The 16,921-nt window shown below is 36.5% G+C and overlaps 1 protein-coding gene across 1 annotated transcript in view; it reads left to right on the top strand.

Annotated features, from left to right (window-relative positions):
• Nucleotides 1–16,921, top strand: part of ATP11B (ATPase phospholipid transporting 11B (putative)) — a 110,235-nt gene that overhangs the window by 18,746 nt on the left and 74,568 nt on the right. Inside the window, exons 4-6 of the mRNA XM_068968769.1 lie at nt 5,041–5,157; nt 13,080–13,169; nt 14,819–14,899. Coding sequence (XP_068824870.1) covers nt 5,041–5,157; nt 13,080–13,169; nt 14,819–14,899 — 288 coding nt within the window. The remainder of the gene's footprint in view (nt 1–5,040; nt 5,158–13,079; nt 13,170–14,818; nt 14,900–16,921) is intronic.

Here is a 16,921-nt window from a genome sequence, read left to right as displayed (position 1 = left end):
GTGAGTGGATAGTCTGGGTGGACAACAGAAAGTGTAATATGCCAGAGGCTTCTGGACCCTGATGTTTGGCCTTAACCTAGTGATTAGGGAGTTCAGATTGTGCAGTACCATAGAATTGCTGATAATGCTTGCTAGAAATAGTACGAAACTATGCTTGAATTTCACACTAACAGTATAGTTATAGAATTAATTCTGATAAAAGGTATTTGTTTTGATTTCTGTTAAAGAAAGTAGAGGTGTTATTGAAATAAAGATCCTCTGTGTCAATTTTAAAATATGGAATACTGAGGTGGGTAGCTCAGTATAAAAACAAGACCTTAAAGAGGTTCTAGCTTTCTTTATGTCATCAAAATCTGTTGAAAACTATTGTGTCATCAGAAAAATACTTGTTCCCTGGTGGTCTAGTGGTTAGGATTCTGCGCGTTCACTGCTGTGAACCAGGTCGAATCCCCTGGTCAGGGAACTGAGATCCTGCAGTGCGGCCAGAATAAAAAAAAATTTTTTAATGCGTATATACGCAAATTTGCATACAGTTTCAGAGACACAGACCTGAAGCCCTGCTCTGTCACCATTCTCATTTTTGGACAGTTTTATTTATTCATTTTTTTATTTAGTTCATGGCTACTTGAATTTGTGGCAGAGAAGATGATGTTCACGTATTGAAGTTACAGATTTAATTTCCATGAGGAACGCTTAGCTATCCTTATACTATAGTCGCAAATATAAAATCTAACTATTTGGTGTGTGTAAAAAAAATACACCCACATGTATATACATGCTATTGATTATAACGAGATTGGATAAGGTCATTTGAATTAATCACTGGAAAAACAATTCAGAATGCTCAAGTGGGTGTTACAGCATCTTTGGGAATAAGGAAAGACGTGCTAACATTATTTTCCTTTTGGTATTGTCATCTTATATGATTTCCTGGAATACGGTGAACTGAATTTAAAATTCAGTTTAAAACTGATTTTTGAAACATTTCAATATATCTTCTTGAAGTAATTGTAGAAATCTCAGGAGTTCCAGCATTTGTGTGTGTTCACTGGTTCGTTCAGTAGAGAGGGATGGAGAATGATGAGCATTTGCTTCCTGTAAAGTGCATGCATTTATATATAGTATATTCATACTATGAAATACGAGAGGTTGTAGTACTAATGTCATAATATATTTTGGGGTAAGGTCTTGGTTTCTTTGTTTTTTTGTGTAACTTTAGATGTACACAGTAATAATCTTGGGATTTAGCAAAAAGAATTTTGTATCCGTGGTTCTCAGTCTCAGTTGTCTTGACATCTTAAAGATTTATATCTTTATATCAGTTTGCTCAGATTTGCTCTTTTTTCTTTTATCTCAGAAGCTTTACATGCATGGTGTATACCTTAGGGTTTAGGTTAACATGATTACAGAGTGGATACAGAATAAGTATGTCCCATGGAGTCTAGTGCTTCAGTTACCTGTGTGTGTCTCTTCTTGTCTTATGTACTGTATAGACAAACTTCTGGTGGGCCCTCTTTGAGAAACAGTCATAGACTGCAGCAGTAGCATTCAGACTGTTCATCTGTTTATTGTGTTGGAGCATATTATGATTTGCTTGCATATTTAATAAATCATATTATCTTTCATGGCTTAACGTAGTGCTTATACTCAGTATAGTTGTTGATTGAATAAATGGTATACATCTTTTAAATGATTATGATATTCCAGATAGACTAGTGAGTTCCAACTCTGATTTTGAAACCTGCCTTTTTCTCCCAAGAATTATTATAGGGCACAATTATGAAATGTTTAAAAGAAAATTAATGAGGAAAATAAATATGTGCCACATTTTATCCTTAAACTGATTTTGAAATCAGATACATAATGGCACATTCACATCCACAAAGTGTGGTCATCACTTTAAATAGCATAACAGATAAAATAAAACTTCATTTCTTAATGGTGCATACAAATACATTTAATTTGCACCATTGTGTGCTCGCTGTTTCTAAGATCACAAAGTAAATTGTTTAAAAACATGAACAACAGCCATTGAAACCCAAACATAGCACTGCTAATATTCTAATGTGCTAAACAAAATATTCCTTTAGGTAATATGGGAATCTCCACTATCCTATGTATGTCTGTACTTAGTGGAAATTTTACAGGGATGCCAAGCATGGAAAGGCAGCCACATTGCTTAGTAGATTACTAGCTTAAGAGCACTTAATTTATAAAAGTGGATCATTGTAGTTTATGAATACCAAGTTTAACTGGTCTCTTAATAACGTCATAATACTAGTAAATAGCCCTTGACCATCATGAAAAACATGTAAATCTAAGAAGATTTGAATCATTGCTGTTAGAACCAAAAAAGGTCTTGCATTTGGTGATTGCTTTCAACCTGTGAGCGCTTCACTATGGCTCAGACAGTAAAGACTGCCTGCAATGCTAGGAGACCTGGGTTTGATCTCTGGGTTGGGAAGATCCCTAGAGAAGGAAATGGCAACCCACTCCAGTATTCTTGCCTGAAAAACTCCATGGACAGAGGAGCCTGGTGGGCTACAGTCCGTGGGGTTACAAAGAGTCGGACATGACTGACTTTCACTTCAACCTGTCAAGGGTTCCCCAATCAAAGAAGTTTTGAAGATTTACTTGCCATTCTGCAAAAACGGAAATATAGACCAATGGAACAAGATAGAAAACCCAGAAATAAACCCATGCACCTCTGGGTACCTTATTTTTGACAAAGGAGGCAAGAATATACAATGGGGCAAAGAGAGCCTCTTCAACAAGTCGTGCTGGGAAAACTAGACAGCTACATGTAAAAGAATGAAATTAGAACACTTCCTAACACCATACACAAAGATAAAATCAAAATGGAATAAAGACCTTAGGTGTAAGACCAGAAACTATAAAACTCTTAGAGGGAAACATAGGCAGAACACTCGATGACATAAATCAAACCAAGATCCTCTATAACCCACCTCCTAGAGTAATGGAAATAAAAACAAAAGTAAACAAGTGGGACCTGATTAAACTTAAAAGCTTTTGCACAGCAAAAGAAACTATAAGCAAGGTGAAACACAGTCCTCAGAATGGGAGAAAATAATAGCAAATGAAACAACTGACAAAGGAGTAATTTCCAAAATACACAAGCAGCTCATACAACTCAATACCAGAAAAACAAACAGCCCAATCAAAAAGTGGGGAAAAGACCTAAACAGACATTTCTGCAAAGAAGACATGCAGATGGCTAACAAACACATGAAAAGATGCTCGGTATCGCTCATTAGTAGAGAAATGCAAATCAAAGCTACAATGAGATTTCACCTCACACCAGTCACAATGGCCCTCATCAAAAAGTCCACAAACAATAAATGCTGAAGAGGGTGTGGAGAAAAGGCAACCATCTTGCACTATTGGTGGGGATGTAAATTGATAACAGCTACTATGGAAGGATGGTATGGAGATTCCTTAAAAATCTAGGAATAAAACTACCGTATAAGCCAGCAATCCCACTCATAGGCATATATCCTGAGGAAGCCAAAATTGAGAAAGATACATGTGTCCCATTGTTCATTGCAGCACTATTTACAATAGCTAGAACATGGAAGCAGCCTAGATGTTCATCAGTAGATGAATGGATAAAGAAGTTGTTGTACATATACACAGTAAAATATTACTCAGCCATAAAAAGGAATGCATTTGAGTCGGTTCTAAAGAGGTGGACGAACCTGGAGCCTATTATTCAGGGTAAAGTAAGTCAGAGAAAGATAAATATCATATACTAACACATATATTCAGAATCTAGAAAGATGGTACCAAAGAATTTATTTGCAGGGCGTCAGTGGAGAAACAGAGGCCAGACTTATGGACATGGGGAGATAGGAGAAGAGGGTGAGATATATGGAGACAGTAACATGGAAACTTACATTACTATATGTAGAATAGATAGCTAATGGGAATTTGCCGTATGTCTCAGAGAACTCAGATAGGGGCTCTCTATCAACCTAGAGAGGTGGGATGGAAAGGGAGATGGGAGGTAGGTTCAAGAGGGAGGGGACATATGTATGCCTGTGGCTGATTCATATTGAGGTTTGACAGAAACAACAAAATTCTGTAAAGCAATTATCCTCAAAAACTAAATTTTTAAAAAATAAAAAAGTTTACTTGCCACTTTGGAAAAAGAGTGCAATATTGTAGAAATGAAGTATCACTACTCTTGTCAAGGCAAACCTTTCCACTGTAGATGATTACTAAATGTACCTTAATTGAATGTCTTCTAAATTTGAAGCCAGAATTGTAACATATTCATACATCCACATGTGAGAGAGTCGATTAATAATGTAACTAGCATGAAGAAATGCTTGTAAAAGTTCTCTGGGAACAAAGCTCTTTGAAACCAAGTTGATCTGGGTGTAAAATAAAATGTAAGCCTTTGTCACCAGACATAGTAGGTGTTGACTAGGCCTTAGCTATGCTGGGCTTCCACATTACTGACTAGCAATCAGAAAATAACTAGGAAAAGAGAAAAGCAAGAAACCCCAGGAATGAAAGAGAAGGAAAGAAGCCTTCACAAACTTCTGTAGACCTGTCTGATTATTCTTTTCTTGTGGTTGCATCTCTGGCAAAGAATGGACTATTTTTGAATACCAGAGGTTATTACCTAGTTAGTTTATATCTAAAGAAAACATACCTGTTTACTTTGAAAGGGGCTTCCCTGTTGGCCCAGCTGGTAAAAAATCCTCCTGCAAATCAGGAGACCTGGGTTTGATCCCTGGGTTGGAAAAATCCCCTGGAGAAGGGAAAGACTACCCACTCCAGTATTCTGGCCTGGAGAATTCCATGGACTGTATAGTCCATGGGGTCGCAAAGAGTCGGACATGACTGAGCAACTTTCACTTACTTTGAAAGAAAAAGAAATGGCTTAAATAGATTAACCCTATATGCAGTTCAAGGCAAGTAATAGGTATAATATGATCAATTAAAAAGTACCACCAGTAAAGAATCATGACAACTAACTTTGCTGACAATTATTTTTCTTTTGCTTTGCCTTAGGGTTTTGACCCACCCCATCAAAGTGACACAAGAACTATTTACATAGCCAACAGGTTTCCTCAGTATGGCCATTATACACCTCAGAAATTTATAGATAACCGGATCATTTCATCTAAGGTAAGAATTAACACTTCTATTATTAAAACTGTGGTTATGTACTGTTTTGCTTTAAAAAGTGATTTGTTTGTGTAGTATACATTTATATCCTTAAAAATTCAGGGAAATGGTGGTTAGATCTATCTTAACCAAAATTGTAAACTGTAAAAAAGAGTTGCTCGTTCCTAATGTCAGATAGCCAACATTCCAAAAGGTACCCTTAATTTAAACTAAGGAAGGAATTAAACTAAGGAAACTAAGGAAGCAATTAAACTAAGGAACTTATATTTATACCATATGCCAGGCACTATATTAGGTACTTCTTGTATTATTTAATCCTTACAACAACTTTAATATATGTTTAATGAGTATTGTTATACTCATTTTATATCAGTTTCTCCAACTGAAGTGCTGGAAAATAATTTACCCAGGGATGAGTTAGGAGTTTGAACTCAGTTCTGTGTGACTTTAAAGCCTAACTTCCTCCAATTTTATCATTCTTCTATCAACATTTTATAGTACAAAAGAACCTACTCATTCTTCCTTGTTTCATTTTTTTCCTGTGGCATTTTGAAGCTGTCTTAGTCTATTTTGAAGCTGAAGATTATAGAATAATGCTGTCATCTGTCATGATGGATATGTTTTCCTTGCTGTCTAATATGATAACCATTAGCCACATAGAGCTGTTTAGGCCTTGAAATATAGTATGTAATTGAGGAAGTTAATTTCTAATTTTAATTTATTTTAAATTGTCAATAGCCACATGTGACTAGTGGCTACCCTATTGGACAGAGCAGTTATAAAGGATGTGAGTCAGAAACTGAGGGTAAAGTTCTTTAAGCATTGTTCTTGTTCAGTCACCCAGTTGGGTCTGACTGTTCGCTACCCATGGAGTGCAGCACTCTAGGCCTCTCTGTCTCACCATCTCCCGAAGTTTGCCCAAGTTCATGTCCATTGCATTGGTGATGCCATCCATCTGTCTCATCCTCTGACACCCTCTTTGCCTTCTGCCCTCAATCTTTCCCAGCATCAGGGACTTTTCCAATGAGCCAGCTGTTCATATCAGATGACCAAAATACTGGAGTTTCAGCTTCAGCATCAGCCCTTCCAAATCAACAGGGTTTATTTCCCTTAAGATTGACTGGCTTGATCTCCTTGCTGTTCAAGGGACTCTCAGGAGTCCTCCAACACCACAGTTCAAAGGCATCTTTGAGCATGTGTGTTTTTTTAGTCACTCAGTCATGTCCATTCTGCGAGCCCACGGACTATAGCCTGCCAAGCTCCTCTGTCCATGGAATTTCCTAGGCAAAAATGCTGGAGTGGGTTGCCATTTCCTTTTCCAGGGTATCTTCCCCACCCAGGGATCAAACCCAAGTCTCCTGCATTGCAGGCAAATTCTTTACCATCTGAGCTACCAGGGAAGTCAGGATAATAGAGGAGCTTTAGATTAATGACATAGTTCTTAGTAAGTGATGGAAGAAATAAAAGTCCTTCTTGAAAAAAAATTTTTTAAACACTAGGTATAATTTATATACAATAAAATTTACTAATTTGATGAATTTTGACAAATGTATAGCATATGACCACCATCATTAAGATACAGAATACATTTGTCACTCCAAAAAGTTAGTGGCCATTCTCCCTTCTCTTCACCTCCAACAATAGCAACTGATCTGCTTTCTGTAGCTATAGTTTTGTCTTTTGTAGAATGTCATATAAACAATGCATACAGTAGGAGTCTTGAGTCTGATTTCTTTTCACTTAACACAGTACTGTTGAGCTCGATCTTTGTTGCTGCAAGTGTCAGAATCTGTGTTCATTTCCTTTTTAGTGCACATTTTAGTTGTCACCATAGGTTTGGATAGTTTATGTTCTGAATTTGGGTCATTTTCCTTAGAGGGTTTCACTGCTAGTATTTTCTCCTTAAGTTTCCAGTTGCTTTTCTAGTCTTGAGCTCTAAATCTTGGTTGTATTTTGTTGATAAGGGAGTAGTTTTCCCTGCTCTTTGACTGCCATAGCTATGTGAGTTGGATAGTATCTCCAGGCTAAGAAGCTGTTGCTTATAATTCATACACCTTCATTTGTAATTTTTTTTTAAGTTAAACTCTCTTCATGTTTCTATCTATATTTTGGACATGTTCTAAGATTTTAAATAGTTTGTTTTAATCTAGTTTTCATAATTCTTATCTGCTGGGAGTTCACTTAAATTGTCTTATCTGCTAGGAGTTCACTTAAATTGTCTTATCTGCTAGGAGTTCACTTAAATTGTCTTATCTGCTAGGAGTTCAAAAGGTTGCCTGCTAGGAAGGCAAAGTGAACTTTTCAAAGTTCACTTGAAGAAAGTAGGGAAAACCACTAGACCATTCAGGTATGACCTAAATGAAATACCTAACAATTATACAGTGGAAGTGAGAAATAGATAAGGGACTAGATCTGATAGATAGAGTGTCTGATGAACTATGAACGGAGAGTTTGGGACATTGTACAGGAGACAGGGGTCAAGACCATCCGCAAGAAAAAGAAATGCAAAAAAGCAAAATGACTCTCTGAGGAGGCCTTACAAATAGCTGTGAAGAGAACCGAAGAGAAAGCAAAGGAGAAAAGGAAAGATACCCATTTGAATGCAGAGTTCCCAAGAATAGCAAGGAGAGATAAGAAAACCTTCCTCAGTGATCAGTGCAAAGAAATAGAGGAAAACAACAGAATGGGAAAGACTAGAGATCTCTTCAAGAAAATTAGAGATACCAAGGGACCATTTCATGCAAAGATGCGAACAATAAAGGACAGAAATGGTATGGACCTAACAGAAGCAGAAGATATTAAGAATAGGTGGCAAGAATACACAGAAGAACTGTACAAAAAGTTCTTCACAACCCAGATAATCATGATGGTGTGATCACTCACCTAGAGCCAGACATCCTGGAGTGTGAAGTCAAGTGGGCCTTAGGAAGCATCCCTATGAACAAAGCTAGTGGAGGTGATAGAATTCCAGTTGAGCTACTATCAAATCCTAAAAGATAATGCTGTGAAAGTGCTGCACTCAATATGGCAGCAATTTTGGAAAACTCAGCAGTGGCCACAGGACTGGAAAAGGTCAGTTTTCATTCCAGTCCCAGAGAGAAGCAATGCCAAAGAATGCTCAAACTACCACACAGTTGCACTCATGTCACATGCTAGCAAAGTGATGCTCAAAATTCTCCAAGTCAGGCTTCAACAATACTTGTGCCATGAACTTCCAGATGTTCAAGCTGGTTTTAGAAAAGGCAGAGGAACCAGAGATCAAATTGCCAACACCCGTTGGATCACCAAAAAAGCAAGAGAGTTCCAGAAAAGCATCTGTTTCTGCTTTATTGACTGTGCCAAAGCCTTTGACTGTGTGGATTACAATAAACTGTGGAAAGTTCTTAAAGAGATGGGAATACAAGCCAACCTGATGTGCCTCTTGAGATATCTGTACACAGGTCAAGAAGCAACAGTTAGAACTGGACATGGAACAATAGACTGGTCCCAAATAGGAAAAGGAGTACATCAAGGCTGTATATTGTCACCCTGCTTATTTAACTTATATGCAGAGTACATCATGAGAAACGCTGAACTGGAAGAAGCACAAGCTGGAATCAAGATTGTGGGGAGAAATATCAATAACCTCAGATATGCAGATGATACCACCCTTATGGCAGAAAGTGAAGAAGAACTAAAGAGCCTCTTGATGAAAGTGAAAGAGGAGAGTGGAAAAGTTGGCTTAAAGCTCAACATGCAGAGCACTAACATCATGGCATCTGATCCCATCACTTCATGGCAAATAGATGGGGAAACAGTGGCAGACTTTATTTTTGGGGCTCCAGAATCACTGCAGATGGTGATTGCAGCCATGAAATTAAAAGGTGCTTACTCCTTGTAAGAAAAGTTATGACCAACCTAGACAGCATATTAAGAAGCAGAGACATTACTTTGCCAAGTAATTGTCTAGTCAACACTATGGTTTTTTCAGTAGTCGTTTATGAATGTGAGAGTTGGACTGTAAAGAAAGCTGAGTGCCAAAGAATTGATGCTTTTGGACTGTGGTGTTGGAGAAGACTCTTGAGAGTCCCTTGGACTGCAAGGAGATGCAACCAGTACATCCTAAAGGAAATCAGTCCTGAATATTCATTGGAAGGACTGATGTTGAAGCTGAAACTCCAATACTTTGGCCACCTGATGGGAAGAACTGACTCATTTGAAAAGACCCTGACGCTAGGAAAGATTGAAAGTGGCAGGGGTATAGGGGAAGGGGACAACAGAGGATGAGATGGCTGGATGGCATCACTGACTCAATGGACATGAGTTTGAGTGAACTGTGGAAGTTGGTGATGGACAGGGAGGCCTGGTGTGCTGCAGTCCATAGGGTTACAAAGAGTCAGACAGGACTGAGCAACTGAACTGAGGAGTTTGCAGTCTGCTGATACTTGAAACTGAGTTTCCTGGAAAACTTTTGAGATTAAATATCTTCATATGAATGTTCTGATACTCAGTCAAATGTAGTAGTATTAGGTTTAGTGTTTTTGACCAGGTTTCAGAAATGTAGACTTTTTTTTTTTTATTTTTTAATTTTTTTTTATTTAATTTTAAAATCTTTAATTCTTACATGTGTTCCCAAACATGAACCCCCCTCCCACCTCCCTCCCCATAACATCTCTGTGGGTCATCCCCATGCACCAGCCCCAAGCATGCTGTATCCTGTGTCAGACATAGACTGGCAATTCAATTCTTACATGATAGTATACATGATAGAATGCCATTCTCCCAAATCATCCCACCCTCTCCCTCTCCCTCTGAGTCCAAAAGTCCGTTATACACCGCTGTGTCTTTTTTCCTGTCTTGCATACAGGGTCGTCATTGCTATCTTTCTAAATTCCATATATATGTGTTAGTATACTATATTGGTGTTTTCCTTTCTGGCTTACTTCACTCTGTATAATCGGCTCCAGTTTCATCCATCTCATCAGAACTGATTCAAATGAATTCTTTTTAATGGCTGAGTAATACTCCATTGTGTACATGTACCACAGCTTTCTTATCCGTTCATCTGCTGATGGACATTAGGTTGTTTCCATGTCCTGGCTATTATAAACAGTGCTGCGATGAACATTGGGGTACATGTGTCTCTTTCAATTCTGGTTTCCTCGGTGTGTATGCCCAGCAGTTGGATTGCTGGGTCATAAGGTAGTTCTATTTGCAATTTTTAAAGGAATCTCCACACTGTTCTCCATAGTGGCTGTACTAGTTTGCATTCCCACCAACAGTGTAGGAGGGTTCCCTTTTCTCCACACCCTCTCCAGCATTTATTGCTTGCAGATTTTTGGATCACAGCCAAGAAATGTAGACTTTTAAATAAATGTTGCCTTTTTTCACATACCTGAAGACTGTCTTTCTCATCACTCCTCTATTATTATTCCACTACTGCTTTTATAAACTTCCAAACCAGATTACATGCTATTCCATAAACTCGTGTTTAACTTTTCTACCACCTTGCCTTTGCTATGATTTTGTTTTGATAACCTCAGTTTTTAAGAATATAGGTTGTATATTTTTGCAGAGAATGTAGATTTCATGTTTTTTAACCATATTTCAAGAATGTAGATATTTATATGTGTGTGTGCATGGTCAGTCATGTCCAATTCTTTGCAACCCTATGGACTATAGCCCGCCAGGCTTCTCTGCCATGGGATTTGCCAGGCAAGAATACTGGAATGGGTTGCCATGCTCTCCTCCAGGGGATCTTCCGGACCCAGGGATTGAATCTGCATCTCCTGCAGGGGCAAGCAGATTCTTTACCATTGAGCCATCAGGGAAGCACAGATATTTATATAGGCAGTGTCTGTTTTTGTTTTTTTTTTTTTTACCATAATTGAGCCTGGCTTCTCAATGTTCCCTTTTACTACCTTTCTACTCTATTATTTCCCTAGACTCTTTTCAGACTGCATTATCTTCTATCCCACAAAGCCATGATGAATTTCCCTCCTCTCTGCCTTTGTTCATTCTTTCCTTCCTTCCTGAAATGTTCTCCCTCTGTGTGCCCCCTATTTTCAGCTTGTGAGTGTTCCTCTCTTGAAGCCCATGTTGAATGTGACCTCCTTCATTAAATTTTTCTTGTTGAATTCTTTGTGTATTCCTTCTTTTACTTTATCTTGGAATATAGCTATTGATATAAGTATTGTTCTTAATCTTCTCTATTTAAACTTGTTATCTTTGTTTCTCTTATTATGTAAGTGCCTTGCACATTGTAGATGGAAAATATGCCTTTGTTCAATTTAATTCACTATATAGTAAATTTATGAATTTAAATTTAAATTTCTTTCCAAAAGATTTAATTTTATAACCATGGTTTCATTTTCTTACTAATGTCAGACCTTAGAAGGGCAGTGATAAAGGGAATTCCCTGACAGTCCAGTAGTTAGGACTTCTCACTTTCACTGCCAAGAACAAAGGTTCAACCCCTGGTTGGGAAACCAAGATCCTATAAGCCATACAGCATGGCCAGAAAAGATTGAATAAGAAGTGAATTTCTGACCTACAGAAATTCAGAAATTAGAACCATCTTCCATTGTACCACAGAAAATCTTGAATTAGTCAATAACCAGTAAGGCTTCATTCATTACCTGACACCAGGAGAGTTATGGAAATTTTTTTCCATCAGTGTTTATTTGTTTGCCTATTTATTTATTCTGCTAGCATTTTGATATCTGTGTGCTATAGTGTAAGTGCTAAAGATAGAGCAGTAAATAAACAATGTTCCTAGCCCAAGGGATCTTATATTCTGCTAGGTGAATGGACATTGGGTAAAGTAACAATACTGTAAAGTGTTTCCCTGTTTTATTCGTAATTGTGTTGTATGTAGTGAGTGGCACAAGTAAAATTTATATGGTGTTACCCTGACCCCATAATGTAACATTATAGACTTATAAACTGATTAATAATACAGCAGCAGACACACAGTGATTAGTATGAGCTAGGTTCTGTCCTTAGCACTATATAAATATATCAGCTCATTTAATCTTTGTAACAACCTATACAGTATGATTGTCATAACTGTCCTCATTTTATAGAACATAGAATGAGATACAGAGAGATAAGATCCAAGGTCCTTCGGTGACCATGAATTAGGATTTAGATCACAGCAGTTGTTAACCTTTTACCATCAATGTTTATAACCATTATACTCTACTGTCTCACTGTAAAATAGACATTGTGACGGATTTTCACATCCTTTATGAGATTTTCTTCATGGTTACACCAGTGATCACTTAACTAAAGTAATTTTTAATCTTTTTCACACTTCATATCCCATGCTTACCGAGGCGTACTGTCTCCTTTGTTTCTGAGGAAACCTAAAGAAAATATTTATAAAGTAAACTGAATCCAGTGTTAGCATTTTTATCAACTCTTAATTCATCTTTAAGTTTATTGATTTGGCTGCCACGGGTCCTAGTTGTGGCATATGAACTCTTGGTTGCAGCATATGGGTTCTAATTCCCTGACCAGAAATCGAACACAGGTCTCTTGCATTGAAAACGTGAAGTATTAGCCACTGGACTGCCAAGGAAGTCCCTTAATTCATCTTTCAACATTAGGTTTAGTTTTGTGTAATCAAAATCCAAATAAAAATAGTATTTTAGATCTTCCATCTCCAACTTCTAAAAAAACTAGGAATTTACTAGCAAAATTGATAGGTTCCTTTATCTCTCTTTTGAAGTTATACTAAAATTGCCAATAAATAGTAAAAGGTAAAAGGTAGAATAAAACCCCTGAAACTCTAAAAACCAGACAGTTTTTGTACTATCGAGTTACATGAATTTGTGTAAGGGATTGGTATATCTGATGTGTGCAAGTTTTCTTAATATTTGTATATAATACATATTATTTAAAATATTAACTTATCTTTTTGTTTTTTGTTTTTTTTTTAGTATACTGTGTGGAATTTTGTTCCAAAAAATTTATTTGAACAGTTCAGAAGAGTGGCAAACTTTTATTTTCTTATTATATTTTTGGTTCAGGTAAGCTTTATCACTCCATAAATCGTTAAGTTGTTAGACATGAATGCTAAACATATATCTTCAAGGAAAAGTTAACATTGCGTTCTAAACCATATGACTATGGGACCCATTTTTTTATCTGCAGAGCTTCCCCATTGTATTCAGTGAATACAGTAATGTAATCACATCTAGGTGTCTGAAAAATAGCCAGTGAATTTTAAGATCCGTTGTATTTTGTTTTATCACTGTGTGTTATAGTGCTGATAATCATAATTAAAGCCAAGAAAACGGCATCATCCTTTCAAATGTTCTGCCTCAGAAAATACGTACTTTGGCTTTTAATATACAGCACTTGTTTTTGGCACATTTCTGCCTGCGGAACCATCTTTGTACAAAATTAATCTTCCTTTGGCTTTTTTTTTAATTTACAGATTTTACTTTTATTTTTAAAGTTTTTTATTATAATTTCTAAGAATCTCCATGAATATAGATTTTTATCCAGGAGGCCATTTTCTTAACTTAAATCTATATTCATTGTAAGCTCTTTAGTTTTTAGTTTTTCACATTGTGCTTTTTTTTCCCAGAGAACAGTATGAAACTTGAGTATAAACCAAGATTTAGAATTAGTGATTGTCATTTTGCTTCAAAGAGGTTTTTCTTTTCTGATGATACGTTAGCAGTCTCTTTCAGTGTGGCACTGAATTTTTTTTTTATAAACTCTGAACTCTTCTCTCCATAGAACCTGGACCTTCAAAAGAAAAAAAACTTGTGAAGTAGTCACCTTAAAGCTTGAGGAAGCTTTTCTTTAATTGCTTCCCTTTGTGAGCGGAAAAGGAACTTCTGGGTTTTTTTGTTTGTTTGTTTTTTAATCAATAGACCATCAGCTTGTTTGGTCAGAAAAAACGAGAAATTTACACTTATTACATACAAGTAACATGCATTTGTGAAATTACTGCCTAAGATCAGGAATTCAGCCTGTCTGTGGAATAGAACAAACTTAACTGGCCTAACCAGAGTAAACCAATATTAATAAATTATTAGACCCATGTTCTAAATAACCAAATATAATTGCTGCACATATTTCTTCGAAAGCAGTTTATTGAAACATCAGTTGTATGAATCGGATAATTGCAGCATCGTTTGTTTTCCAAGTTGTACCCCTCTGGCTCTACTAGCTGTAACAAAATCACTTGTAGAAAGAAACCCCTAGTCTCATTTCTTGTTTTCTCTCCAGTGTGAGTTTATTCTGGATCCCAGAATAAAAATTGACAGATTTTTTTTTTTTTAGCATTTCTCTGGATGGGCAAAGAAATGTGAATTGAAATTCTGAATAGCTGTAGCTCCCCTCCAAGACAAATACTGAGGAAGACCTTAAGTACTCTTATGTGTTAAGAAAGCAGAGAAACTGAGTCCACTCTAGCAATATTTGTGGGTATGCAATAGATTTAGATAGTCTACTAACCCCATATATAATAGCTAACAAAGTGTACTTGTGAAACTGTGAAGTAAACTACATTCACTGCATAATCTCTCTCATTACTTTTTCATCTGAACTGTGATACATATTTTGTATGTTTTCAGATTTCCCAATAATTATAAGATTCTAGATGTTAATAGTGATATGTACAATACAAAATATAATACTCTGCATTCTTTCTTTTTTAATGCAGCTTATGATTGATACACCTACCAGTCCAGTTACCAGTGGACTTCCATTGTTCTTTGTAATAACAGTTACTGCCATAAAGCAGGTATGAAATATTTTCTGTTGCTTGCTTTCTTCCCAAGTCATTCAGAAGTTTTCTCCTCCAAAGTGAGATTTATTGTTGCAAAAGTAATTTTCATAAGAAAGCAAATTTAGGGCTTTCCTAGTGGCTCAGAGATAAAGAATCCATCTGCCAAATCAGGAGACATGGGGTCAGTCCCTGATCCAGGAAGGTCCCACATGCCATGGGGCAAGTAAGCCTGTGTATCACGAATTCTAAGCCTGTGCCCTAGGGCCCAGGAATCAACAGCTCCTGAAGCCTGAGTGCCCTAGAGCTTGTGCCCTGCAATAGGAGAGGCCACTGCAGGGAGAAGCCCATGCACTGGAGAGCAGCCCCTGCCCCCTGCAGCTAGAGAAGAACCCGCACAGCAGTGAAAGACCTAGCACAGCCAAAAGTAAATTATAAAAAGAAAAAAAGCAACTTTGTTTGATTTTGCAAATGGTAAAAATTAAACTGAGGTAAGCCACTCTTATCAGGTACTTTGTGACTGATGGGATGATTACAATGATTAAAGTATGTTGTTCCTTTAACATACCTAAGAAGTATCCAAAAGCAAGCATTTTGTGTGTACAAACCAAGTTATGTGTGAAACAGATTGTTATAATCATCTTTGTAGAGTTTGGTAGTATTTAAAGGATATATAATTGAAAGGAAGGGGATATGTTTAGGAGTAAAGCCTGTACTTCTGTACAATTGAATAAAAAATTTTGAATAAAAATTGTATAGTGCTTTCCTACTTTTTACAGCTTTCTCTGTGAAATTGATTTTTATGTAAAGTTGTACTCTAAGGGAATAGCTTCAACTAGATCTGATTTGATATTAACATCTAGGTACAGAAAAACAGTATTATTGGATAAACATGACAAGAAATTTAAAAAATCCCTAGAAGCGTCATGTTTATATAGCTGCCACTTCTCAAAATATCTTGGCAGAAGCTCAAGTGTTCAGAACTGCTCCCTTCCTCTGGAAAGAGTTAATTTCAATTTTCATGTGCCAGTTTGATAAGTTTTCATTTTGTAAGATTTAGGGATAAGGTTTAAATTGACATAGAAACAAAATTGGCAAATATTTTATAATTCTGAGATGTAGTTTATTTATTACTTTATAAAGGCAAGGGAAGTCTATAAATTAACAGTTAATCTAATGTGTCTGAATAGCATGCTACTGCTGTAAGTTTGATTTCCCTTTATTCATTGCCCTGTTGGAAACTAGGATTTATGTCAGTCAGTAAGCATCCAGATCACTTAATGCAATTACATATTCATTTGGTTTTGTAGATGTCATTTATTGCATCAGAGTAACAAATATTTGTCCCTTGGACTTCTTTTTTATATATAAGTTCTTCTTTGGTGATTTCATCAAGTCTAGTGGGTCTAAATTTACATGTATCCTGAAACTATGCTCTGAACTCCAGACACACACATATAACAATTTGTGCTTGCAAATACAACTATTACCTCTTGGACACCTTAAGCGTTTCCTGATCTCTGTGTCACTGTCTCATTCGCTGCTCTGGTCTTTTTGCTTATATCATTTCTTATTCACTACCTATTCTGTTGAATAAATGCTTGTTTATTAGTTTCTCTGTCACCTTCATTTGGATGTTTAGTTCTCTGAGGGCAGAGACTTTGTTTCATATTATCAGTATGTTACCAGTGACCAGAACAAGGTTATGCACATATTTGACATGAAATAAATATTTGATAGATGAATAGATGAATGAATGAACCTCTTGAATATTTTTAAGAAAGTGTTAAATGTTGAAATACTTCTTTACTTGGTTTCTCAGTATAAATTTAGCCAAATAAAGAGTGGATTTAGTTGGACTATGATGCTGTAACTAAGTTGAAAAGATGTTAGTGAGTTTATAATATATCTGCCAAAGGAGTGAGTTTAATATAATAATAATAACTTACAACCTGTCTCTTTCCAAAATGAGTCATTTGTCAAGATGGGAGACATTGAAAATGCAGCAGATTTTAAGGATAACATCAGTTTAGTTTTGAA

Source organism: Capricornis sumatraensis, chromosome 1 (genome assembly GCF_032405125.1).
Source record: "Capricornis sumatraensis isolate serow.1 chromosome 1, serow.2, whole genome shotgun sequence".
Lineage (NCBI taxonomy): Eukaryota > Metazoa > Chordata > Mammalia > Artiodactyla > Bovidae > Capricornis > Capricornis sumatraensis.
This window is presented reverse-complemented; position numbering and strand designations above follow the sequence as displayed.